At 44.3% G+C, this 27747-nt stretch overlaps 1 protein-coding gene across 4 annotated transcripts; it reads left to right on the plus strand.

Annotated features, from left to right (window-relative positions):
• The first annotated feature begins 2725 nt into the window (after positions 1 to 2725).
• On the plus strand, positions 2726 to 27308 carry MFSD10 (major facilitator superfamily domain containing 10). Of its 4 annotated transcripts, none has more exons than XM_083698362.1 (17): positions 2726 to 3050; positions 4085 to 4194; positions 5333 to 5522; positions 7027 to 7123; positions 7415 to 7518; positions 9741 to 9899; positions 12269 to 12457; positions 14855 to 14963; positions 15939 to 16041; positions 18104 to 18212; positions 19174 to 19264; positions 21207 to 21254; positions 22419 to 22508; positions 23691 to 25843; positions 25894 to 26184; positions 26227 to 26294; positions 26485 to 27308. In XM_083698362.1, exons 2-14 carry the CDS (start codon positions 4190 to 4192, stop codon positions 23792 to 23794), a joined length of 1398 nt encoding a protein of 465 aa, XP_083554488.1. In that variant the 5' UTR covers positions 2726 to 3050; positions 4085 to 4189; the 3' UTR covers positions 23795 to 25843; positions 25894 to 26184; positions 26227 to 26294; positions 26485 to 27308. The 4 variants fall into 4 exon arrangements, with proteins under 4 accessions (XP_083554488.1, XP_083554487.1, XP_083554486.1 ...); XM_083698361.1 differs by having other exon boundaries at positions 2741 to 3050; positions 4096 to 4194; positions 5328 to 5522; XM_083698360.1 differs by having other exon boundaries at positions 2869 to 3050; positions 5328 to 5522.
• The last annotated feature ends 439 nt before the right edge of the window (positions 27309 to 27747 follow it).

Genomic DNA, 27747 nt, shown 5'->3' on the forward strand with positions numbered 1-27747 from the left:
CGGAAGTGTCTCCAGACAGCGCTGGCCCCTGGCCTCTTGAGTGAGATGGGCGCACAACCCCAGAGTCTGTCAAGACTGGCCCGTACGGGCAGGGGTACCTTTACCTTTATCCAAGGTTGTACAAGCAGCCTTTCATTCCCACAGCATGGCTTGACCTTTCTCCCACACCCGTCGCATGAGTCCATTCCATCTGTGGGAAAGCGTCACTGGCTATATCCCAGTGTCCAGTTGGATCTTGGATTAGCCCACCTTCCAGGGGCCACTTCTGACAGGTGTTGGGGGCACCTATACCTGTCAAATCACCTGATTAAACTGCAGCGATTCCTGCTGGAAATTTCAGTGCCAAAGGCACGCTGCACTTTTGGCAGCTTCACTCAGCTGGAGCCAGTCCCATTGGGGCTTGCATTTTGTGCCAAATGTAAAAGATGCTAAATTGGTGGTAGAGCATTCCCTGCCTGCACCCAGTCAGTTGGGCAGCATATAAATAATGGATGATGATTATGTTTAAGGTGCAGTTTGGCCAGAGCTGTAGCTGGGGGGAGGGGGGGCTAGCCTGGGTTTTTGCACCAGGTGGAGCTTCCAGAGGGCGCCATTGAGGTTCCCAGCCTGTCAGCATTTACTGTGAGCTTCAGCCAAAGAGAGAAAAGGAAAAAGTGAATGGCGTTTGTTGCAAGCGCCTGGCCTTCTCTGTTGCTACCTGAGTGTTCCTTTCAGATCCTTTTCCCTTGAAGTGGAAGGCTCATTTACAAGAGGAAGCAGGGAGAGGGAGGGAATAGTTGGACTGAGGCTGGTGGCTCTCCCCAGTGAAGCTGAAGGTTGGGTCCCCTGGGGTTTTGTAACTGAAATTCTGAAGAGAGGGGTGGGGAAGCCTGCCCTCCAAGCAAAGTCAGACCTCACCTGGAGTACTGTGTCCAGTTCTGGGCACCACAGTTCAAGAAGGACACTGACAAACTGGAACTGTCCAGAGGAGGGCAACCAAAATGGTCAAAGGCCTGGAAACGATGCCCTATAAGGAACGGCTAAGGGAGCTGGGCATGTTTAGCCTGGAGAAGAGGAGGTTAAGGGGTGATATGCTAGCCATGTTCAAATATATAAAAGGATGTCACATAGAGGAGGGAGAAAGGTTGTTTTCTGCTGCTCCAGAGAAGCGGACACGGAGCAATGGATCCAAACTACAAGAAAGAAGATTCCACCTAAACATTAGGAAGAACTTCCTGACAGTAAGAGCTGTTTGACAGTGGAATTTGCTGCCAGTGAGTGTGGTGGAGTCTCCTTCTTTGGAGGTCTTTAAGCAGAGGCTTGACAACCATATGTCAGGAGTGCTCTGATGGTGTTTCCTGCTTGGCAGGGGGTTGGACTCGATGGCCCTTGTGGTCTCTTCCAACTCTATGATTCTAAAGTTGAAAAGTGTTTTGTTGCTGTCCACTGCTTGTTCTGCCGTTAAATCTAAGGAATTGGAAGGGATCCAACTCCTGGAAATATACTTTCTCCTTTTTCTTTTTCCACGTCTCGGAGATCAATTAAAAGTGATGAAGAGATCAGACTTCCCCATCCTGCCTTTTTTTTGGGAAACGGGAGCTTTTGTCATGATAAAACAAATGGCAAGTTCACAAGATAAGCATTTTGGAGTATTGCTTGCTTATAATAGGTGGGATGGGGGGGTGTTTGCTTGGATTTAGATGCTGGCATGTCCAAAGTCTGCTCCCATGGCAGTTTATTTCCTGGGGGGAAATCCTTAAAAAAGTTCAACAACTTTGGTCGGCCCTTACCTTCATCAAATCTGGCCCTCTTTGAAACAAGTTTGGACACCATTCTAGACGACAATATACATGTTTACACTATTTGAATACATAAAGAGGGAACTGCTGTAAAATACTTGTACCAAATGAAAGAAATATGATGCTGACATGTGAAGCACTTTGTATTTTGTAATTTTGAAGGAAAATGTAGCCAATCCACTTTAAATTGAGTCTTGCACTGTATGTGTCTACTCAGAAGTAAGTCCCACTGAATTCAATGGAACTTGTTCCCAGGTAACTGGGTGAAAGACTGCAGTATTATACAGTGGTACCTCGGGTTAAGTACTTAATTTGTTCCGGAGGTCCTTTCTTAACCTGAAGCCTCCTGCTGCTGCCGTGCTGCCGGAGCACAATTTCTGCTCTCATCCCGAAGCAAAGTTTTAACCCGTGGTACTATTTCTGGGTTAGTGGAGTCTGGAACCTGAAGCGTATGGAACCCGAGGTACCACTGTACTGCAATCCTAAGCGTTTTTACTCAGAAGTCCAACTGAGTTCAGTAGGACTTGCTCTCTGGTATGTGCCTGATGATTCTCAGAGTTATGATACAAGAAAATTTGCTCCACTACACACATATACCCAGTTAGATTCTATGTCAACAGCGGGACTGAGGGCAAAAGCCAGTGAACCTGCAAATTTATAGCAAGATTATGTTGATAAAAGCGAACTCATTCTTGAAGTGGCAAGTTTCAAATCATCATGCATTGAATTTAGGCTTGTCCACCGGCGAGTCAAAAATGGTATTCAAGACGCATTCCCAAACATAACCGTTTGGAAAACGTTGGCAGCTTTAGGGCAGAGAAAAGGAAAAGTCCTTCACGCAGCGCATCTACTGGCTCCCAACTGGGGTGGCTTTCCAAGAGGCTCACGCCAATTCACGGAGGAGGAAACGGGGGCCGTCGAAGAGCCGCTGGCCCCGCCAGCAGTGAAGGCAGCTGGGCTGCCGAAGACCCGTGGCTGGACCCCGCCGGGCCCTGGGAGAAGAGGTGCCGGGCTGCGGGCGCCCCTGGCCGGATCCAGCCAGCGCCTCGCGCGGCGGCAGCAGGAGCGGCGGTGCGTTTTTGCGCGCCGGGCGGCGCGGATTCTTCTGGCCAGGGCGCGCCTCCCATCTGGGGAGCCTCCACTTGCTGCGGCCTTGGAGGCGCCGGGAGAGGCCCCAGCCCGGAAGAGGAAGCGGCAAGAAAAGCCGCGGCGCCACCCAGGACCCCGGACGCCCACGCCTCGTCTCTCGGGCAGCCGCGCTTCTCCGGGCAGGTGGGCTTGCGGGAGGGGCGGGTGCACCGCGCGGGTCCCCTTCGCTCGCGCCCCTGGCGCTTCTCTCGCCGGGTCCGGGGGAGCTCGGGGGAAGGGCGCGGGTGCGCGAGGGCTGCCGCCTTCGCCGCCGCCCCCTCGGGCGAAGAAGGCTCCCTCCGCCCCGCTGCTCTCGGCCAGCCCGAGGCGCGGGCATAGCCCACCCAGTGGCATAGCGTGGCTTGTCAGCACCCGGGGCAAGGCAAGTCATTTGCGCCCCCTAACCCGTGGATTTGCGCCCCCTAACCCATGGATTTGCGCCCCCAAACCCGTGGATTTGCGCCCCCAAACCCGTGGATTTGCGCCCCCTAACCCGTGGATTTGCGCCCCGTGGATTTGCGCCCCCTAACCCGTGGATTTGCGCCCCCTAACCCGTGGATTTGCGCCCCCTAACCCATGGATTTGCGCCCCTAAACCCGTGGATTTGCGCCCCCTAACCCTAACCCCCACATGTTGCGCCCGTGCGGCCGGTCCCCACTGCACCCCCCACGCTACGCCACTGAGCCCACCCTCCGGGAGCGAGAGGGGAGGGATTGTGTTAGCGAGGCAGAGCCTCAGATTGATTTGGGGGGTATTGATTTGGGGGGCAGCTTCCGCCCTGCTCCCCCCCCGGTTCCGCCCATGCCGAAGGGTCCCCCGTCTTTGCGTTCCAGTCCTGCTCGCGCCCCTGGAAGCAGCCTTGCAGGTCCTGCGTGCCTCTTTGGCCAATTCCCCGCGTCCAGCCTCTGATAGTTGATGCTAGAGATTGAAATCGTACAGCGAAATTAAGATCACTTGGCACTGTTAAATACATTATTTGGTTTCTTTTCGAAAATTAGCAACCCTCCTTATAATGTGGCTTTTTAAAAAAACCACATACACGTAATTGCAGCTGCAACCAAACAATGTTAAAAAATGCAGCCATAAAAGCTCGGGTTGCCATAATTCAAAAAGTGAACATCCATACAGTAAAGTTGTTGAACTCCCCACCCCACCCCAGACATTTTTACCAATTTCAGAAATTCCACAGAAAACCAAACCATTAAGCAGTACCACCAGATGATATGAACACTTCAGGGCAGCGGCTGCTACAAGTGTGAGACCACAGCAGACCATGGAAGGGGATGCGGTGAGAAATGCCTTGAACAATATGCATTTTTGCAGCTTCATTTGTACATATGGGAAAAGTGATAATATGGAGTATGCTTCATATCCTTAATACTTTTGAATTTCTGCCTCACGTGCATTCTGTCAATCTGCTTTTTGATAGAACACACTCATTTATCAGTTTTCTGCAGCTGATAACCTTGCCCAGGGAAGTCGGTTCTGTAACTATTTTAACCTTTACAGCTAGACGGTGCCTCTCTTACTACAGAGCCTCCTCTCAGAGGAGAGTGTCCATTTCAGTCCTCACTAGAGCACAGTGGCCTCCAAGAAGACAGAGTGTGGCCGTTCCACCTCTGTGGACACTGCAAAGTTTTACCCTAAAGCAGTGGTGATGGGAGTTGTAGTCCCAAAACAGCTGGAGAGCCAAGTTTGGCCATCACTGCCCTAAAGAATACAGCTTTCATACTTTTAACCCCTATTACAGATGAGAGTTCACTGTTCTTCCTGCGGCAGTTAAAAGTCATCTGTATTCAACATCAGACCTTATTTGATTGCTAAAGCATCATCTTCGAAGAGCACCTGATTAATGAAAGATCATGGTGCTGCGTTGTAAATTAATGGCATTTTGTTCCAGCCCAACAATGGGAATTGGAGCTGTAAGCTAGTTTCATTTTAGGCATTGATATTTTTGATGCTGTAGTACCAAATATATTAAATATTAATGCCTGTGTGTTTATTTGGAATTTTTGTGGTTAAGGTAAAAAAAAGAGTGGTAGTTTGTTAAACCCTGCCTAGAGCCAGAACTACTATATACAGACCCAGATGGTAGATTGTTAATACTTAAAATAAAACACCAAGGGGAAATAATTTATGTAACAGGAGTCTATGCACCTAAGAAGAATAAAAAGGAATTCTTCAAGAAGATTGGAAAAAAGATGTTGGAATATTTGGAAGGAAAAATAATATTACTGGGAGATTTAAATGGAGTCACCAATCCACAATTGGGTAGATCAGGAGAAGGAAATAAAAAAGGGAAACTACCTCCTACCTTTTTTTTTTTTTAAATTGCAGTAAAATTTCAATTAAGGGAGAATGAGTCAGCAAGTTATCCACTTCCTCCCCTTCCCCCACCGCCTTCCACCCTTTGTATTTCAGAGCAGGATCCCTGAGACAATGTCACTGGGGAAAAGCCAAGAGAGCACAAGGCCTCTCAAGGAGTCCCGGGGAACTGAAGAGGGCTCTACTCGTGTGATCACCATTGTTTTTATCGCACTCCTCATAGACCTGTTGGGTTTCACCCTCATCCTGCCTCTGCTTCCTTCAATTCTTGACCATTACAGCAATAATAATGTAAGTAAGACCTAAGCCACATTTATCCAAAACACTCGCGATAAACATGTAAAATATGATGGGATGCCGCCATGGCATGATTGTGCTATGGCAGTGCTTGAAACTCACGTCTCTGTAAAGAGTGTGCTGTAACGATAATGTACCACTTTAGCCCAGGTGCCAAAGTGGTCCACCTGGAATTTTGGTGTGCCAAACATCCTATCTTCTGTATACAGTGGTACCTCGGGTTACATACGCTTCAGGTTACAGACTCCGCTAACCCAGAAATATTACCTCGGGTTAAGAAGTTTTCTTCAGGGTGAGAACAGAAATTGGGCTCCGGCGGCGAAGCTGCAACAGGAGGCCCCATTAGCTAAAGTGGTGCTTCAGGTTAAGAACAGTTTCAGGTTAAGAACAGACCTCCGGAACGAATTAAGTACTTAACCCGAGGTACCACTGTATGCAGATGCCTAAACCAGACAATGCCTCTATGTAATCTCTGGGCAATTTGAAATGTTTGGGTTCAGTGTTTTGGTATCTGAGTGAACCAGCAATGCTCATGGAGCATGTGTTACTGCTTAACAACAACTTTTCAGGCAACAATAAATGTTTAGAATTCATAGTAAGTGATCTAGCACATCTGTGTCTTAGGTGAAAACTTAAGACAGGTTTTGATGTAACTCTAAACTGGTACGAAACAAAATAAAAAAAAATCCTTCCAGTAGCACCTTAAAGACCAACTAAGTTAGTTCTAGGTATGAGCTTTCGTGTGCATGCACACTTCTTCAGATACACTTCAGTGTATACACTTCAGATACACTTCAGTGTATCTGAAGAAGTGTGCATGCACACGAAAGCTCATACCTAGAACTAACTTAGTTGGTCTTTAAGGTACTACTGAAAGGATTTTTTTTATTTTGTTTTGACTATGGCAGACCAACACGGCTACCTATCTGTAACTTAAACTGGTACGGTAATACTGCAAATATTAACTCTTAATTGTTTTTTTAAGCTGCTCTTGTTATCTTACAGTGGGGAAATTTCAGACTTTTGACGGTTAGTTTTGTTCTTCACTCCATGTTGCTGACTGTAGGAAGGCAATGCAGGAAACCCTTGTATTGCTCTGATTGGATGTGAAGCATAGGATTAGTAAAAGCAGAACATGACTAGTTCCTTCTTCCCCTTGTGCTGTGGCATAAATAATGGAGAGAGAGTGAGAGTGTGGTTAAGCTATTCTCTTTCTTTCCAGTGGCTTGTCTGTCTCTGAACCACTAAGATGTTAAATGATAGTCCAAATGTTACAGAGCCTGCTAAGGTCTGAGGGCAGTTCAGGCTTTCTGTCTATTAAAGCAAGTGTTTCTAAAAACATTGGTTGTGGTTACTTTTTGCACATGACAAGAACTAGAAAAAATAATTGCGGAATAATTGCACGTGGTGGGCAGCTCAGGCTGACTATGGTTGCTCCTCTGTCCTCCCTGAATAGCTCCCCTCAACTTATCCCTCCCTTGCATATTTTCTTCCACAGGATAGTTTCTACATGACGCTGCAGCACGGAGTGGACTGGTTCAGTGAAGTGGCTCAAGTGCCTTCTGAAAGGAAATACAACAGTGTCTTGTTTGGAGGTATGAATGAAGTTTCAATATAGGACTCTTAGGTTTGCTCACAGTTTGCATGAAGCGCAGGACACCGTATAAATCTGGCATTAAATGCAATTAAGCCATCTTAATAATGTGTGGGAAATACTTCCTGATGCTTTCAGGTGGGTCCTGAGGACAACGGCCCAAAATGTTTAGGATCCTTGGCAGCCTTCAAAATGTAATGTGTGGTATGGCTCACATGTGAACATGGCTGTGAAGGATTGACCTTGATGTTGGCAGATCCATATTGCATTTTAATTTTTCCATATTTTGCAGGTCTGATTGGCTCCATATTTTCCATCCTTCAGTTCTTCTCCTCTCCACTTACTGGTGCTGCGTCTGATTATTTTGGGAGACGGCCGATCATGTTGTTGACTGTGGTATGTCTGTTGACGGGACTAAAGAATGTGCAGTGTGGATCGGTTACATGATCTAAGTAACCCCGGCTAAACCCAGGCAGCCCTTTTCCATTATGCACTGGGTGTTGTGTGAGTCAAACCATTACATTTTCTGGATTAGTTCTGGTCAGGCTGAATTCATCTTGCACGGTTGATTTGCACAAGTAATAAGTAGGGCAAAATCATAGTTGGTTTTTTAAAACTCACCCAATTCAGCATGAGCTGGCTGCTCCTCTGGTGCACACACACAGGCCTTGAGCTTTTCCTACGTGTTCTCCTCCACTGAGGAACACATTGCCATTTCCTCTGGTACAGGCTGTTCTTCTTGCACGTTCACATGCACCTCCCATTATACTCTCTTCCACAAGTGGAGAAATCTGTCAGCAGCAGCAGCTCCTCAGCTCCAGCCACCTCACCCTTCTCCAAGGTTTTGTCCTCGGCTACTGACTGCGTCTCTTCAAAGTCCAAGCCCCTCGGCTGCCCATCCACACTCTGGGTCTCTTCCGCTGGGCTCTTCCAGCGGGGCTCCCGGGTCGCTTTCAACCCCCTGTAGCATTTCAACCGGCAGGGCCCTCACCTCGCATGGAGTCACGCTTTCCTCTCCACTGAGGCTTCTCACACACTCTGCTTGCAGCTGTCAGTTGAACCACTGGTTTTGCCGCTCCATCCATTGCTGGCTCTGCTGCTCCAGGAATGCTGCCGTTCCTCCATTTCGGCTCAGATTCTTGCTCACAGCTTCTTCAGGGAACACGAATCCCACTTCTGACACCAGTGTTGCACGCCATCCTAATCTCCGAGCAATGCGAGATTCCAGGGATTCCAGGCGCTTGACCAGGGATTGTGTTTCCTTCAGGATGAGGTACAGGGGAGGCTCTGGGGTCTTTATGGGATATGGTGTGTGTGCATACACAACCTGAGCCTACCATGGGTATGGAGAGGGGTGTCTACACCATTAACACCCCAGCTTTGCATTCAAATATAAATCAAACATTGCTGGGACTCTCCCTCCAGTTTGCTGCCTTGCTTCTAACATCATTCCAAAACTCTCTGCTCTCAACTCTGGGTTTGTGCTTCTATCTAACTGCGACTTGGGAGAGGAGGCCCCACCCATTTGCCATCTCACACAGAGCCCCTTCCTTTGTTCTCTTTATGGCCCATCTCCCAGGTTCTCAGCTCAATGGGAAGCCAGCCTGGCTTGTATTTCCACACTTGCTGGATCCAGGGGTTAAGAGGGTCTTTGCTTACAGCCTAGTCCCCTGCCCCAAATTTATAACCATATATATTTATGGGGCAGAATCCTACAAGACCTCATCATAGTTTCCTGCTTGGCAGGGGGTTGGACTCGATGGCCCTTGTGGTCTCTTCCAACTCTATGATTCTATGATCTTCTCCTCCTCGCTGCAGCCCTCTGCACATGCCACAAGAATCTGTGCTTTACTCTTAATTTAAAGAAAGGAGAAGGAATATATTTGTTCACACACAAGCGCGCACGTGCACCCCCCCCCCAGTGCATAGCAACTTTCCTGATTCCTTTTAATGAAATGAAGAAAATGACTAATTTATCAAGTCGCAGGAAGGAAGGAGATGGGGATGAGAGCAAGTATTGGGGGTAGAATGAGTGAGTGATCCAAAGGGCAGGGGGGGTGGCACTCAAAGGCATCTTTCCCTGGGCTCCCTTCAGCCTGGCAGTGCTGTTGATTCCATCTTACAATAAACAGCTGTGTATCGCCTTGCCTTTAGGCTAGAAGAGAAAAGTTTCCATGCCATCTGAAAAAGCAGCAATTATTTGCAGTATGAGATATGTTTTAGATAACCTTCATGATTTCTGCTGCTTGAAGATTGCTGAATACACAAGCTTGGACAACTCCAATATGAGTGAAAATTCTCTTCAATACTGCTTTTATGTCCTTATGAATTGGTCTGCATATGGCCAATAATTGTACTAGGGGTTTTTACCTCATCAAACTTTTATTCTGAATAAGTAACCTGGAATTTCTCTTTAGCTTCCCAAACTGGGTTCAATAAAGAATCCAATAACAGTATTCTTTTGAGAAAACATGAGGTCCCCCCCCCCCATTTTTTAGTTTAGGTTCAGTTTAGCTTCCCCTGTGTAATACTGTAGGTCCAAGGGGGAGTGCTTACATTTTCATGTGCTTTCTAAATACCATTATTTTCATTACGTATGTACCTTCTTATTTCTGTAGATTGGTATGATAGCATCGTATTCCTTGTGGGCCATTTCCAGGAGCTTTGAGCTATTCATTTTCTCCAGAATTCTCGGTGGAATTAGCAAAGGGAATGTCAGCCTCTCCACTGCAATAATTGCTGACTTGCAAAGTCCAAAAGCTCGAAGCAAAGGCATGGTGAGTTAACGGCCTGGTGTGAGCCTTTGATCAGGATCTTTGCTGTTTAATTTTTGATCAGCCACAGGGACGTGAATGTGTTCCGCATACAGAGTGGGATTCGATGAGATGCAATAGTGACATGAACATGGCCATTCCCCTGTTTTGTTTGCCCAATACTAGGCTAGGAATGTTAGGTGCCATTTCTCCCAGAATCCCAAGGAGGGGTGGTGGTTAGAATTCTCCAGTCGCAGTCCAACCTGATTTTGGCTTAAACTTCATGCTTCTTTCTATCCAGTAGAAAAACTGCAGATTCCGGGTGGTATCCAGTGCAGTGCAAGGACTTCTGCCTGCACAACGGAACGATCTCCCTTTCTTCTCCCTCTGCCTAAATGTGTTCTGGAGTTTTGCCCCCAACCCTCTAGAGCAAGTTTGGGGACTGTGCGAGGGGAGTATGGGGAGGCACAGGTAGTGGCCATGGTGGCAGCCCTGAAACTGGGCCTAGCTTGGCACTTGGCTCCTCCGCTCCCCCAATATTAGGGGAGCTGAGCCCCCTGCTAAACAATGTTGAGGGGGCTGAAGTGTCTTCAGCCCTAAGGAGCTGGCGCCTATGCTCTCAAGACAGCTTACACAATATAAAGTGGTACCTCAGGTTACAGATGCTTCAGGTTACATACGCTTCAGGTTACAGACTCTGCTAACCCAGAAATAGTACCTCGGGTTAAGAACTTTGCTTCAGGATGAGAACAGAAATCACGCAGCAGTGGCGCGGCGACAGCAGGAGGCCCCATTAGCTAAAGTGGTACCTCAGGTTAAGAACAGTTTCAGGTTAAGAACGGACCTCCGGAACGAATTAGGTACTTAACCCGAGGTACCACTGTATAAGCTTTATCAGTACAACTTAAAACATCTTAATATGTGTTGCATTTGTGCAAAGTGCATACTTTCCCCAATGAAACCAACAAAATATTAAGTGCAAATTTCTCAGGAAAGTGCTCTTGCTCCCCAACGGGACCCCAGCTGCTCTTCTTCGTGCTGAAGAAGAGAACAATGCAGGCTAGAATTGATTACCTGTGCCTAAATTATGTGAAAAGACTTCAATCTCTTTCGAAGGAGAGATGCTCCGCTATGTCTTACACCAGGGGTGTCCAACTCCTGAGGGACTGCGATCTACTTTCAGAATTAAAATCTGACAGTTATCTACCCCCCTTTTTAGGTCAAAGTTGTTGAACTTTGTTTAGGGAGGGGAAATGCCCCATTTTAAGCCTGTTTTTGGGGGGTTCCTTTTTGGGGGGGACTTTTAAGGGGGGAGGGGATTAGTCACTCTCCATCTTCCGTTACAGATATCAGGAGAAAATACAGGCAAGGGGAAGGGGGCTGGGGGCTCTTGGGCAAAAGCAAAGGAAAATGAGCCCTTGATCAACAGCGATCGACTGCAACCTCCCGGGGATCGACCAGTCGATCCCGATCGACCTGTTGGACATACCTGTCTTACACAGAACGGGAACAGACCAAATGCTGGAAGGCTAAGAGGCACTTAAGAGACTGTCTCTTTAGGTCCGATGCGGAAAGGGATCTAACCATGATGGCTTCTACCAAGAGCTCACCATGGTTCCTGCTTATCAAAATGGAGCATGCCTGAGCCAGACACCTGACAAAGCTCCCACTTGCCGTACTAAGAATCGCTTTTACAGAACTACGATTCTAATTGATGCCCTCGGCGGTGTTGGGTGGACGGTACGGCAAAGTACGTTACGAAGAGAGAGACTGTCTGTGTGGATAACCCTCCATCGAGGACCTGTTCCATTATTTATTGCAGTGCCCGTTATATATCGACCCAAGAGACCGATTTATAAAACCCCTGTTTACGAATGGAACACATTTGAATAGGGTGGAAAAGGTGAAATGGTTACTGAGCGACACTGAGGACTTTGTTACTTATAAAGTCGCTCTCTGTGCGCTGGCGGCTAAGAAGATCAGGAGGAAGGAACTAGACAAAATAGCGGTCAACTGCAAAGGGGATTCGGATATTTAATTTGGCACATCTTACCTGAGAATCTTCTGCTATTCTGTTCTATTTAATGCAACAAACAATTTTAGTAGCCGTGACCGTGGTTTTATTTATGTCTGTGCCCAATGATTTTTATGGTTATTGCCGTTGTTGTGTTTTGTTCTCCTTCTGAATGATGCCATGGCCTATGGCTAGTGCAATCAAAAGTTTAACTGGCATTGGTAACAAAACATTAAGTTATTATCGAGAAAAATGAATGTGTAATTATGGGTATCTATGTTTCAAATAGTACATCTCCATATTTGCTGCTCTGGAAGCTCTATTAGAGTTGAAGGAGGAGAGAAATGTTACTAAATAAGTATTACCCTTGTTTCCCTAGGCAATGATTGGCGTTGCTTTCTCCCTGGGCTTTACCTTTGGGCCTATGCTTGGAGCATACCTCTCCATGGAAAAAGAGAAGGGAGAAATCTTCTATGTTCGGTCTGCAATGTTTGCTGTCATGTTTGCAGTGATTGACTTGGCTTTCGTCTTCATGTTGTTGCCAGAGACACTCCCCAAAGAAAAACGGGTAACATGTTCTAGAGACAGATAGTCGCCATCTTGTTCTTAACAGAACATCAGGAAACCAGTGCCTCCATTTTTAAGCAGAATCTGGCCCAAATAAATTGTCTCACTCCGCTCTATATTTTCAAAACAGGTCTGGAGCTCCATGTATGCTTGTTATTGGCAAGTGAGGGAAGTAGTTCAGTGGCAAGTTATCTTCCTTATGTTCCATTAAGTGGAATTGCTCAAGAATTGCAGAAGAACACATAGTCCTCAAGGGCAGAATTTATTTACTGCATTCAAGTCCCATCTCCCCTCCAAAGAGTACAGTCCCCTCCCCCTTCCCATTTAATCATCACAACAAAACTTGAGATAGGTTAGGCTAAGAGAGAGCCCACGGTCACCCCGTGAGTTTCATGGCAGAGAAGGGATCCAAACTCTGGTCTCCCGAGTTCTAGTCTAGCAGCCAAACCACCACATAATGCTGTCTTTATTGCCCTAGTTGGAGCACGGGATATGGATGGAAAAGGCAGACTGGGTTAAGTGGTCCATGTCACTAAAGGCAAAGTAGCAAATACGATTTTAATGGTTCTCCATTAATTTTGCAAATGCTTAAGATAGTTTTTTCATTAATCTTGATCCTTCCAAGAGCTGCCTTGAGCTACTTGGCTTTTTAGTGCTAAGCAATTATCAAGTGTCATGCTACTTTAATTCTGGACAGAAAAGGCACACGTTGAGAGAAATGATTAACAAACATAGTTTAGGCCTTGGAAGTGGCTGTGTGTGAGTGTGTGTTTGTGGGGTGTCAGATGGTGGGCGTCAGCTCTAACCATTAGCAAAGTGAAGCAGCTGCCAGATGGATGGTGTATTGCATACTGTCAGGGAGGGAGAGAGAGGACTGTGGGATTTTTCTGCTTCAGGTGCCAAAGTTGGTTGACCTTCGTCACTATGCACCTTCATTTGCCGAGGGACCCTTTGCTGTTCTGACATTTTGTCAGCCCTGGTGTAGATACAGGAAAAGTAAAGCTGGACTAATTCCAAAAAAACATTGCTAGAGAAGTGTAGTCATTTGAATCTGGAATCTCTCAGCCACCACAACCCCTGAATCTGGGATATTAACATGGTCCACTCCGGAACAAGTCCCTCAAATCCAGTGGGGCTTATTCCCAGGTTGTACCCTAAAGACTCCTTAAACCTGCTTTATAGCACAATTTTGTGCATGGATACTTTGACATAAGTCCCTCCCATTGGGTTCAGTGGACTCAGAATTGCACCGGAGGCCCAGACAACTCTGCATGCATAATTGTTTGTTTCAGATCTCCTGGGGAGCATGTGGAAGCTGGAAGAGTCTCTCTCCCTTGCTATGTCTTTCCTCTACATATGATGAAAATAACTGGATGTAGCTATAGTGTCATTTTAAAACAAATACTTAAGAGTGCATTGTACAAGCAGAATTGGGAAATGGTTGTCTGAGATCACCAACTGAATTGAGATCAATGTGCGTAACAGATAAATTTTGATTTGGTCTATGCAATTTTAGAAGAAAAATGTGTTAAAATAAATATCAAATGTTATACCTTCACAAACTAGATATATAAACCAGGACAAAATGGGAGAGAGATTTTTGAAAAAATAAATAAAAATGAGGCTTTCTGCACCATTGGTGGGGTTGTCCCAAAGTGGAAAACTATTGAAGGACATAAAATAAAATTTAAAAGTAAAAATTGTTTTAAGACCCAAGCTTTTTAAAAAATCTTTTTATTGTTTCATTAACCAGTACATTCAAAACAATAAATGATAACAAGAATTATATAGCATAATAGAATACCAAGGAATAAATGAAACGAAACTGGTTATCTAAATTAGTCCCTATATAACTCTCAATTAGTATGAGGCAACCTTCTGTCTTTCCCAATACTCTCTATGTGTTAGATAAATTTCCATTTATTTATACCTGTACAACCCAGGACTTTCAAAATTTGGCTCCTAAGATTTCCAGCCAGAGCAGAATCCCACAGTCTGCTTTTGCAGCAACATGGGGTGGAAGTGTCGGTCTTGCTCAGGGGTCAGCAACCTTTTTCAGCCGTGGGCCGGTCCACTGTCCCTCAGACCATGTGGTGGGCAGGACTATATTTTGAAGAGAGAAAAAATTAACAAATTCCTGTGCCCCACAAATAACCCAGAGATGCATTTTAAATAAAAGGACACATTCTCCTCATGTAAAAACACACTGATTTCCAGACCATCCATGGGCCGGATTGAGAAGGCGATTGAGCCGGATCCGGCCCCTGGGCCTTAGGTTGCCCACCCCTGGTCTTGCTCATGCAGGTAGCACTAAAGTCCTGGTTTTGTGTGGCACGCAAAGCGGCTCAGTCATCGCCTTGAGACTCAATTCTTTCTTTCCTTCTCCTTGTTTTGTTAGGTGTCCTCCATTACGTCGGGATTCCAGTCAGCAGCTGGCCTGATTAGTCCTCGGGCTCTGTTCCAGTTCTCTGCCGTCAGCCAAAATATGGAAACCTCTTCGAAAGCGAGCAAGTCCTTGAGCTTTTTGTTCTTCCTTTTATTATGAAGTCGCCTGTGCATGTCAAAATCCACGACCTTTTTCTCCTTTGCGCCAGCCCTGATGTTGCAAAACGTTGTGTTGTCTTTCTTCACAATGAGGCTTAGCCCTTTCCTGAATATATTTGCATATCTGCACTTTTGCTTGAGATTTGGCAGTCCTCCCAGTGAGCAAACTGGCTTGAGTTTATGCAGCACATAGCATGAAAGAATGATTGCAGAGATATGCTTTGAGTGTGTAAGGCCTCTGCGTGCATCAGCTTCTGTTAGTAACATGAATATCTACTCTCTGACATGCAGAATGAAACATGGAGGGCAATAGAAATAGGTTTTAAAAAAACACACACACACACAACACAATTCCAGTAAAAGGCACACTTACTCTGAACTAGTAATCACACCGGTATTTTTCTTACCACACCTGCATAGTAGGATTAGTCAAGTACTGAAGCTTTCAATACTTTTGCAGAGAAAGCATCTCACCATCTTTTTAAATGTATTTGTTTAAAACATATTTATGCCACTTCTAACACATATCAAGGTACAGCATCCAATTAATATCCCCTTACGCAGGGGTTACGTTCTGGGGATAGCACATGACACCAAAATCACGTACAGTCAAAACGCATTGGGTGCCAGAGCGGATGCCTGTCCCAGTGGGCCAGCAGAGATGACCTAAGGCATGGAAAGGTCAGGAAGGGGACAGAGGAGGAAGGGGCTGGAAACTGCGTGTATATGCAAGGAGCCAGTATTACATCCGCACTGGATTTGTGTGTTGTAACAGCTTTTAGTCTTCCACAACTGGAGCCAGAGCCCCACCTGAGATTTGCAAAGTCTAGAGCTGCTTTTTTGAAGGTCTTGATTCTATTGGTATGGCCACTCTGTTGGTATGTTTACTTTTGTACTTGTTCTTATGAATGGAATTTGATGGTGGTGTTTTGTAACAGATCTCAGGATCCTAGGCCTGGTGTATTTCCTGTATCTTTTCCTGTTTTCTGGTCTGGAATACACTCTGAGTTTTCTTGTCCATCAACACTTCCAATTCAGCAGGTATTTCGCATGATATTTATTTTATTTGTCAAAATAGTGAGCCTCACGAGACATCAGTATAAACCAAGTTCTGTCATGGTGTTTCCTCAGATAACCTCTGTGTTTAATTACAGTATAAGATATCATTCCCACTCCAATCCACCCCCATAATGTAGGCTCTGGTTGAGGAAACTCATCTAATGTTGCAGGCCATTTTCTCTGGAAATATTTCTCCCGTTATCTTGCATAAATCACCCAAAGTGGAAACTCAGCTGGCAGCCCTCTCTCATATGAGTGAACATTCCTATAACCATTTTACTTACCTATTTCCTTGATACATTTGAATCATGCTGTTCCATCAAGGATATGTCTGACAATTTAGCTCAGGCGTAGGCAAATTTGGCCCTCCAGATGTTTTGGGACTACAACTCCCATCATCCCTAGCTAACAGGTCGGGGATGATGGGAATTGTAGTCTCAAAAAACATCTGGAGGGCCAAGTTTGCCTGTGCCTGATTTAGCCTCTCTGCACCTCTGTTAGGCTGAGAGAGTTGCTTCCAAAGGCCAATCACCAAGTTTCGTGACTGAGCAGGGATTCGAACTCATGCTTGTGCTCTTTTGGAATGTAGAGACGGCATTCTCCAGGTCTGAGAGATCTCCTGTCAAGGTGCTCTGCTGCAGACCCAGATGTATGTGGCAGCTAAGTCTGGGAGGCTGCCTGCCTCTCCAATTCCCTACAATGTGCTAGTGCAACACTGCGTCGTGCATTGTGTTAAATTATAACATGGCAGGCACTTTCCCAACACAGGCCCTGATCCCAGATAAGTCCACTCCTGGCGGGACAGGAGGGGGGGGCCCAGGCAGCTGCTGGTGTTCATGGGTCCTGCTGGGGAAAATGAGGCCTGGCAGCTGCCCAGTGCTAACACTGGTTCTCTCATATCTTTTGTTTCCCTCCGTTTCTATCATATGATTACAGTTTTTAAATTGATTTTTGCAAATTTTAACAAATGTCAACAAACATATGAAGATACAAACGTAACCCCCTCCCAAAGACAAGAATATTCCTGGACTGTCCTCATTACTGTATGATTTTTGAGAGCTTAGTCTTTTAGGATTCGTTGTTGGTAACTGATTCCGTGTTGTTAGTGGTAAGGCTGCCCAAGAAGTCTTCCCTTTTGCAGGGACACCAGAAGCCAGGGGGCAGCTTTTCATTTCTGAATGTGGAGATGCTTTGGTGACCAGAGGTCATTCCTGAGAAGCAATTTGGTTTGATTGGATTGGATTGGATTGATCTTTATTACGGCCATTGGCCCGTTACACGACAGTTTCCCATACCAATATATTATACATAAACCTCCAAATTTAAAATCGCCAAAACTTACAAAAGACAAACAAGAACCGAAGCAAAGCAAAGACAAAGACCACCATCAATTTGGTTTGTAATGATCAAGAGTTGCCCAGACACTTAAATGTTTTTCATTATAAAAATGTGAATGGAGTCAGATTTCATCCACCTCCCCTGGCAACACATAGCTGTTGCCAGGTACTCAAAGGACTCAGCCCATGACATAAATTTGCATTTGCTCATTTATATGTAGAAATGCCCCTGAGAAATTAAGATGGTGTCTGGTTGGCCAGGTGTGTGACTTAGCAGCAGTACACCTTGCAGGGAAGCTGGCTATCCTAATATATTTAAGATTAAAAAGGAGAAGAAGGGCAAAAGAACTGTGGTATGCTGGCAAAGTCCTGGGAATTGGGCCCCCTGGGCCACCCCTCCAACATCCCTGTATGTTCCTGTAATAATTGTAGAAGCTTCCTGTAGAGGGGAGATTGAATGCTTTATGTCAAAGTTTCTTCTAGTTACTGACTGGGTAGAACTAACTACTACTAACAAACATAATTGCAAATCAAGCTAAACTACTTTGCCCCTAAGAGGGCTGTGTCAGAACTACTAAATTGGTTAGTTAGGGAACATGCCCAAATATCCACAGTATATATTCCTTAAAATATAACAGCTTCCAGCCATGTTAATTTTGGGAGTTTGGACATGGAGAAGAAAATAACTTTTTCCTGTTTTCTCTTAGTCTGGAACAAGGGAAGATGTTTTTCTTCATTGGGATTACGATGGCTGTGATCCAAGGAGGTTACACTCGCCAGATTGAGCCAGGAAACGAAGTGAAGAGTGTAAAAAGGGTGGGGCTTGTTTTCCATTTGAAGTAGTCTTTCTTGTACTTTCTTTTGCTTCATGCATACTTGAAGAATTTTCAGGAAATGTGTCTTCTGTCATTTAACTTGTAATATATCCTGTTGATTTCTCTCCTTCCTTTTGTGAGAGAGAGTACACAAAGCATTTGTTCATGTTGGAGAAGCTCAGTGTTCAGTAGACCATAATAATGAGAGAGAGAGAGACAGAGAGACTGGCTTTGGGGCTATGAAGTGGATATAAAATGGTCTTTAAAGTGCAGTTTCTGGTGATGATGGTACCCAATTCCACCATCAAACAAATCATTCCAAACCAACTATTTTGTTCCTAGCATAAAATTTCTTGTCAGTTCGCGAAATGAGAAAAGAAAACCAATAAAATAAAGGCTCATTATCCTATTCTCTAAAAAAAAAAAAAAACCTAGAGAAATTCTGAGTCATCTTGCATGTCACACTTCTGGTCATTTTACTCACATGTAAAATGCCATTTTGAAAAACTGTTAAACTTGAGGAAGTTATCTTTGAAATGATATAGAGCACGTTAACTATATATGAAAATGAAAAATGGGTCTGTAGGTTGACATTGTCATGGAATCACCCCTACTACATAGCTCTTTGGTTTTCCCTCCCCTTAAGGCAGGAAAGCTCTTGAATTCCTCAGTGCAAGGGGCTTTTGTGGCAGGCAGGGGCGGGTAAGAAAGGAGAAGGGAAAAGACGAGGGTGGGCATTGACTCCCCCATTGACTCATCCAAATGTTGCCATGTTCCAGGGAGCCAGCCAGGGCTGTTTCAAGGTGAGCAGATGTTTGCATCTCAATAGTTGAAGCAGAAGAGAGAGCGGGAGCCCAACTGCTCTCAGAGTAGGGCAGGCCCAGGAGAAGAAGCTTTGGGTTTTCACTAGAGTTTGTGTACTGTCAAACCATTTCTCACTTTGCCCCTTTTGTTTTTGACAGGCAATAATGGTGTCGGCTCTTGGTTTCCTTTTTGTTGGCTGGAGTTCTAATATGATCCTCCTGGGCACTGGACTGTTGTTTTACTCCTTTGGTGAGCTTCTCAAACAAATCTTTTCAGGCACTAAAGCAAAGTGAAATGGGCTCCATAGATTTCTTGAGTTCATTAATGCAGAATGGATTTAGGTTTCCAAACTGCCTTTGTTGCTTATCAATCTTGAAGGAGCTGTCCTTTCGAGTTTATTTGAATGCTAATGACATTATAGAAGTTGCCATGGTGATGTTTAAACACATCATTAACTTGTGTTGCCTCAGCTTATGGTTGATCTTTCCAGCCTCCTTCTAGGAGCTGAAGAGGATATCTAAATTGTCAATAATCCTGGCTTAGCATGCTTTTCCAAAAAAGAAATGTGATGTCCCCGACTGCTATTTAAATACAAAATAGACATCTACAGGCAGAAGAAAGTTGCATAGTCCAGGCTGTCCAATCAGGGGTCAGCATACTTTTTCAGCAGGGGGCCGGTCCACTGTCCCTCAGACCTTGTGGAGGGCCGGACTATATTTTGAAAAAAAATAGAAATGAACGAATTCCTATGCCCCACAAATAACCCACAGATGCATTTTAAATAAAATGACACATTCTACTCAGGTAAAAACACGCTGATTCCCGGACTGTCCATAGGCCAGATTTAGAAGGCAATTGAGCTGGATCCGGCCCCCGGGCCTTAGTTTGCCTACCCATGAGTTAAGGCAAGGACTCTTGAACCTAGAGGGTGCTCAGTTTCCCAACTGACTGCTGAGGAGATGGACCAGTCTTTTCTTTGCAACTTAATCCCTGAATTGCAAATACTGCAAAGCTCTGCAAAAGACCAGCAAGTTATTTTCCAAAAGAAAGGCCTTACTGCAAATTTCTGTTCTCTGACTGGAAGGGATTCCATCACCTTTTGATGGCTCCTTCCTCTGGATCCTCATCTTTGGCTTTTTCTCCAGAGGAAGGGGGTGTGCTGACCTCATTGATCAGCTTGGAAAGGAGCCCCTCTGTCCCTTGCTGCAAATACAGAAAGGCCATCTGGCAACAGGAGCTCTTTTATCATGCTTGAGAAAAAACATTGCTGAGGGGAAGGTTTGAGCACTGGAAGTGCCCCAACAAACTCCTCCCCGTGTTCATTTAAAGGCAGAAGCCTGAAGGACCAGCCACCTCCCATTTCCTGCATCACAGGGGGTTGGACTCAGGATCCCTTCCAATTGGACAATTCTGTGATTCCATGATGCCAGTCCTAAAAAAAGCAAGACTTAGAATGCCCCCTGGAAGGCTTGCAGACAGAAAGTCACAGTATGGGCATTTCTGATTTCTCCTGAGGCTCCTGGAAGGCATTTGTTCACTTCAGGATCTACCAGCATGATCAACTAAGGCAGGCACCCCCAGAGTCAGCCCTCCAGATGTTTTTGGGACTACAATTCCCATCATCCCTGACCACTGGTCCTGCTAGCTAGGGATGATGGGAGTTGTAGTCCCAAAACATCTGGAGGGCCGTGTTTGGGGGTGCCTGAACTAAGGGATAGTTTTTGGTATGACTAGCATCTGCCTGACCAGCACTTTCAGGAAAAAAAAACCTCACCCTAAATTGTCATTAGGACTTAAATTCTGAATTCATCACTCCAGCAATGTTTAAAGGGGGTGGGGGAAGCTGATTCAGAGAGCAGTTTGGCAAACTGCTTTAATTAAAGACAGTCTCTGTGCTCCTGTATGAGCAGACAGGAGTGGAGGAGCTGTTTTAAAGCCTTTGCAAAAGCCTCTTTGTGCAGCGTGTGTATGAGAACGACTTCAAATGGCACTTTTGCATAGGGTTTAATCCCCATTCAAGTGATGAGCAGGGATTCGATCCTGCTGTTTTGGCTATGGAATCTTGTTTCCTACTGGGAACTGGATCGTAGCCCATGCAGAATTAAACCTTCTCCTCCTGCCATCCATTGTTAACACATTTGCATTCTCACTTGTTTAATCATTTTCTAACCTGTTATTAAATTACTTCCAGCTGCTGCTACGGTTGTTCCTTGTTTGTCTACGGTGGTGTCTGGCTATGGTACGTGGCTGTTTACTGTTGTAATGGGCAGAGCCCTTCTCTAAGGAGTTTTTTGCTTGCTCTTTTAACTGTGTGTTGAATCTTTAAAGCCAGGCTGCTGTCAGATTCTTTTGCCTCATAGTTGGAGACAGATTAAACACAGAATTGGAAAATGATTCCACTTGGCGTTGGCTCCTGCTCTGTTTTGTACAGCACGCAGTGAGGACAGTAGGTGTGGTTCAGACACATGCAAGCACTCAAAATACCATTAATTTTCATGGAAATAAGTGAAGGATCTGTTTAACTCTCCCATTAAGAAATGTGGGACTTCAAATGGCTAATTACTGACTGGGTCATGTCAAGTTTTTATAGACTGCTTATTCCTATATGGTGCTATTGACTACAGATACCTTACACTAGAGCCCACAAAATGATCTATAAATAAAATAATGCATTTTTGCAGGTGGAAATTATTGCCCTATTTTCACGTGTTTTATGTGCACAAGGGAAGATAATGACATTCAGTTCAAAATAATGGTAGGAATGACCAAGAATGGCTAAGTAGAAACTCTGTGCTCTAACTCAAGGACTTGCTCAACATTCCTCTGCTGGTTAACTGGCGAATAAAATATACCTCAGGGAGCCTCACAGTTTTAGCAGTGAAGTACACTCAAGATTGTGGGATTTAGGCTTCACATGCTGGTGGTAAACTTGCCTGAACAACTCTCCTTGATCCTCATAAAGGCAAAGTTGAGAAGAACTTCTAACACTATTAGTCCAGTTGCACCTAAAAATACAATATTAAAAGGACAAGAATGAAATGGAGATAGTTAGAATGCTCACTGGGTTTGACAGTGCAGACTTGTTCTCATTATTTGAATAACTGAAGGAGTTGGGTTATTCGGTACTCCACTACTTTGCAGCCGTTTTGCTTGAGCTCTCAAATCTGGGTCTGCTGACCAATGCATAGTTCCAGCCTCAATAACGCTCAGGAGGCAGTGAATCTGGTCTTCCTAACCAGGGCCTCGGCATAAGGATGCACGGTTCCCTCTTAAAGACCCAATCCTTTATCATTTTATTTCTCAGATGTTTTATAGTGCTGGTCTCTAAGTGTTTTGCCTTGGTAGGGAAAGCCAAGAAGTAAAAAACTGACAAGTAGTAAACGATGATGGTTTTCTTTCATAGGGTTAGCCAGCCAAAAGGGAACCGTAATGGGAATCTTAAGGAGTTTGGGGGCCCTCGCAAGAGCTTTTGGACCAATTGTGTCAGCAACAGGTAATTGTGCATGTATGCGTGTGCTCACATGCACCCTTGTCAGTAAAAGAAACAATATATGGATTTCACCAGGGAGAAAATTGAACCTCGCACTGCGTATCATGGAAAGTGTTTCAGCTATGGTAGGATTCCTGTTTTCATGCTTCTGTCAGGAAAGGTTGCAATAGCAACATGCATTTTCCTCGATACTACGAAGCGTGGCTGTGATACAGAGAAGTGCATCCATGCGCCCCACATTTTGTTTGTAATTTGCATCACAAGATAGTCTTGGCAGCCAGCTAAAATTAGAAACTTGCATCTCTCTCTCTCCCTTCTCACGTCTAAAACTAGAAAAATGCCTGCCTTCAGGTTGTTGCAGTCTCTTTTTCTCTTGCTCCAGTTTTTGTTTGTTGTGGGGACTCTTCAGCCCCCTCATTCAACCTTCCCTTCCCACCATTAGGTTTAAGAAGCATCTTTTGGATAAGAGCTTTTTTAAAGGGGAAATGCTACTGGTCAAAGTCCAGTCTCCAAATGCTTTTTGAACTTAGGAGCTTTAAAAATCAATTTGGGTATTCTTCCAGGGAAATTCTGAGGGGAAAATGTAAGGTTTTTATCTCACTGTGGGCTTGCTGTAGATGTTTGTGTGTGTGCTTCGACTCAAACTTGCTCTGTATTAGAAAAGGCGGCATTTGAGGCTCCCTCAGAAACTGACCTTCCTATAGCACTTGCTGACTAGAGAGAAGCAGAGTTTTGAACCCCAGATACCTCACAGGAGCTTCCCTATAGCTTGCGCCAGGCACAGAACCTTAGAAAAGCAAACAGACCTGCAGCAAAACATTTGTGGAGCTGAGTCACATCCTCGCCCCTTTCCCATCCATGAGGCTTTCCTCATGGTAGAGTTTCTGGAGCATTTTCTGACACCTGCTGTCTTGGGCAAATGTGGTTATTTTTTATTGGGCCCTGGCTGCTGCCAGTCCGTTGATATCGTTGGATAGGAGCAGAGGGTTCTGCTTTCAGTTCAAAAATTCCAGCTCAGGTAATATTTAATTCTGGTGAGGAAAAGCTGCATCTTCTGGGAATGGCAGAGCTCTTCTCACTCAGTTTGGTACAAACTGTTTTGTGGAGGCCACTTTAGGAAAGTTCTCGCTTTTTCCGGATTAACAATATTCTTAAATGCTGGTTTTCTCCTTCCTTTCTTTCCAGTATACTGGCTGGCAGGAGCTGAAGTTTGTTTCACGGTCTGTGCCTTTTCGTTCCTCCTCCCCTTCGTTCTCCTTGGATACATTCAAAAGCAAAGGAAAGAGTAACAAGCAACTCTGGGTACCATTTTCTGAGAAACATTGGAAATCAGGCCCTTAGGCGGCTGAGCTAAGAAACATTTTGTGGCACCTCCGGCCTTTGCATATGATGAAGGGCACAGATTTTGAGCACATGTTATTTCTGCTGCACTGTGGCAAAGAGCCCTGGAGAGAAATGTCAGCTACTGCCTTTCAGCAAACAATACCTTTGCCATAAAAAATGCTCAGATACATTTCCTGTTCTGCAAGAGAGTGCACAGTGGTGGAAAAGGGTTGTTTGCTTTGGCAGAAAGTGTTTAAAGAAGGAAATGAAACAATATCTACAGACTTGCACTAGACATGCTGCATAAATTTTGTTGAATGTGTTTTGTCTTTACGTGCACACACACATGCAAACGTATGCTATCCTTGAAATACATTTTCTAAATAATATATTCACTGTTGATTTGTCTGCCAGATTTGAAGCACACACAGGTCCCACTATGGCAACACTCGTTATCTGCAAATTCAGTTATCCAAACACAAAGAATTATGCCCAAACCTCGCTACAAAAACAGCTGATTCAGATATCCAAACAGCCAGAGTTTGCCCATTTCCTTCCCTGTGTTTTGCTCGTTGGCTGCAGCCTTTTCTGGAAAAAGCCCGTGGGGGGCAGAGACTGGACAAATCACAGATTATAAATGTTCCTGTAGGAAATAATGGAAATCATCAGCTCGTTATGCAAATACTTGCAAATGATTTCCTGGTAATGCACGGTGTTTGGAAAGCAGGACCTAAATGTACAACATTTCCTTGATACTTAGCTATTGAGTTCAAGTAGATCTGTATGTTTTGTATATTGATGCCAAAACCTGAGTCTTAACAGGTTGCCAAGGGCAAGAGTTGTTTTTTTAAAACAAAGGCTTAAGTTGCAAGCTGGAAAAGTGTGTACAGGTATATCCTACGGTTAGCTATGAGGGCCAGTAAGCTGAAACACATCATGTTCGTACCTTCATGTGCAAAAGATTGTGTAGTTAAGGTAGTATGTATCTAAGGTAACCAGTTTTTTGTTTTTTTGCATAATTATGATTCTGGCTCTGTTTACAAGAAGCGTATTTTATATTCTTTACATAAATATTTCAGATTAAGCTTCAGGGATAATGGGAAGACTTTTCATGCTTGCAACAAATCACTTGAAGGGAGGAACTTAGGCCTTACCACATGGGATATTTGAACGCGAGGCTCGCTTTGATTTGGTCGATCATTCAGTATGGTGTGAAAGCATGAGATACGGTGCAGTCTAAATCATGATCCACTCAGAAGTAATCTATTTAATTCTATTAACTCAGTGGGGCTTACTCCCAAGAAAGTGGTTAGAGAAGTCCCATTTCCTGTTCTGTGAGGGAACTGTGCTGCCAATACTGTGAATTTAAGCCTAGCAACAGAGCAACAGTCATCCACCAATAGTTCTGACTATTCTGGATTAACACTCCTGTTTCGGGTTGTTGGTTTTTTTAAAAAAATAAATTCATATTTTATTGGAATTTGATTGTTTTAAGAGTTAAAACTAGAGTAAAAAGTCAACCAGGTTTTGGTCTACAATTGCAATTTGATACAGGAAAACCTGAAGAGGTTGACATTTAAGGTGGCTTCATATTGTGCCTTGAGGTTGCTTCATATTGTGCCAAAGCATCAGCCTGCTACAGCCAACAGTTACGATGTCTTAATATTTTGGTTTTCAGGGGGGGAAGGAACCTGAAAACATAAGAGTAATCTGGAACATACGAAGCTGCCTTATAGCAAGTATAATAGTTCAGTATTACTCAGAAGTCAGCACTAGCCAGTAGTTGCTCTCCAGGGTCAAGGGCAGACAGGGTCTGCTTCCTGAACCTTTTTTGAATTCAGTTGTTTTAAGATTAAACCTGAGGTTTCTGTATGTAAATGAAGTATTCGAACCCTGTGCCAAAAACTACTACTGTAGTGTCTGTGGAAACAATTGTAGCACTTAAATTACAGCTGTGCAAGACACGCCCCCCCAATCTAATTTGGGCCCTGATTCATTGATCTGGATCTTCCTCTGTTGTTGTTGTTGTTGTTTAGTCGTTTAGTCGTTTCCGATCTTCCTCTAGTATAGACCTAATCTGGACCTCATTTGCATTGAGAAACCAAAACAGCCATTCTTTTTTTCTTTTTCACTAAGTGCATGAAATTGGAGACATGATAGCCCCTACAACCCTACAGGTGGCCCTAGGGCAGGCATAGACAAACTCGGCCCTCCAGATGTTTTGGGACTACAATTCCCATCATCCCTGACCACTGGTCCTGTTAGCTAGAGATGATGGGAATTGTAGTCCCAAATATCTGGAGGGCCGGAGTCTGCCTATGCCTGCCCTAGGTGTTTGTGCTGGCTACTTTTTGAAGTCCACCCCCCCCCCCAACAATAAAAAATGTTTACTTGGAAGTCCCATTTAGTTGAGTGAGTTTACCCTATTTAGTTTACCCTTGAACTGAAATCCCATTCCCACTTAATGTAATAATAATAATATGAATAAAATTTTATTTATATCCCGCCCTCCTCAGCCAAAGCCGGGCTCAGAGCGGCTAACAACAGTAAAATGATACAATATTCTAAAATCATTTCATTATAAAATAAGTTCAAATCAGATTAATGGCAACCATTGGGCTAGAGTTCTGCGAGGATTGCCAAAGGAGGGGTTCAGGCTGTAATACCACTTTACCTTGGCAAATCCATGCAGCTGCTATAATACTGAATAATGGCTCTAAATAACTCTTTCTCTATAGCAGTCTAAAACATTACGCATACTGTTTTTTGTGTTGCACGGATTTTTTTGTTTTCCCTTTATAAAACTTTTGAGAGACCAATTTTTCATTGAGTTAGTAAAAGCACGTCTCTCTTTGTGCCTTATCCAGCAACTTTGATCCCAGCTAGTTTATTCTCCTGAATTCTGTATGGCATCCCAGGGTTGTATCTGTTAGAAGAGGCAAATTTTATTCTGTTTTTTCTCTCTCTTTTTCTCCTGCTACACAAGCAGCCAGCACACCAGCTGCCTCTGAATGTAATTGAAAAAGAGAGCAACAGGAAAATTAATAAAGCCAGGAATGCAGGAAGAGAAAAAAGCAGAGGGAAAGAAGAGATAGGAAAGTTGGGGAAATGAGAGGCAGCAAGAAAAACAAGAGATTCTTTGGAAAGCAGGGGGTAGTAAAAGGGTGTTTCTCCTCCCCCAATTTATCTCCCTTCCTTAATCTATAGTTGGCTACTATGACCTGGCCCCTCTCCTTAAATCAGAACTGTGCTGTTTTCGCTCTGTGACAAAAGGGTGTGTTTATATTTACTGCTCTGGTGTATGAGGGGTTAACTGTCATTGCAGCCTCTTAATTGGAGTCTCATGTAACAAAGGTCACCTAATTAAGACCTGCAGAGCCTATTCTCACCAGGTCTGTTCTGTGTCCTCCCACTGCATAGCAGATATCTATATTGTGTTTTGAAGATGTTGCTTTTTCAATAAACATTTTAAAATGGAAATTTTTATTCCAGTCTGTATCTGTAGTGGATTTTGTTTGTATGTATGAAATGGTTTTATCTATGTTTTTATGGTTAAATCACCTATGTTTCTGAGAATGATTTATGAATTGAGCTTAAAAAACAAAATAATAAAAGTTCCTTCCTTCCAGATCGTATTTATATTGTATGTAAGATTCAGGACACAAACTTTAATATCAACATACATAATAGTCCTTCAGTTTGGCTGCAGGCTGCCTACCTAGTTTTGTATAAATCATTCACGTTGATAATGAATTGTAAACGAGTTGGGTCAATGAGATTAGCCTTGGTCAAGGTAAGCTTGTGCTCAGGATTTAGAGAAAACCAAGACTATTTGCAGATGAATAGTGAAAGATAAGCACCTGACAGCTAGAACTAATCCACAGATAAATGAAATATATATAAAAATTGTCCAGTAGCA

The sequence above is a fragment of the Podarcis gaigeae genome, assembly GCF_964106915.1.
Source record: "Podarcis gaigeae genome assembly, chromosome: 9".
Taxonomy (NCBI): Eukaryota; Metazoa; Chordata; class Lepidosauria; order Squamata; family Lacertidae; genus Podarcis; species Podarcis gaigeae.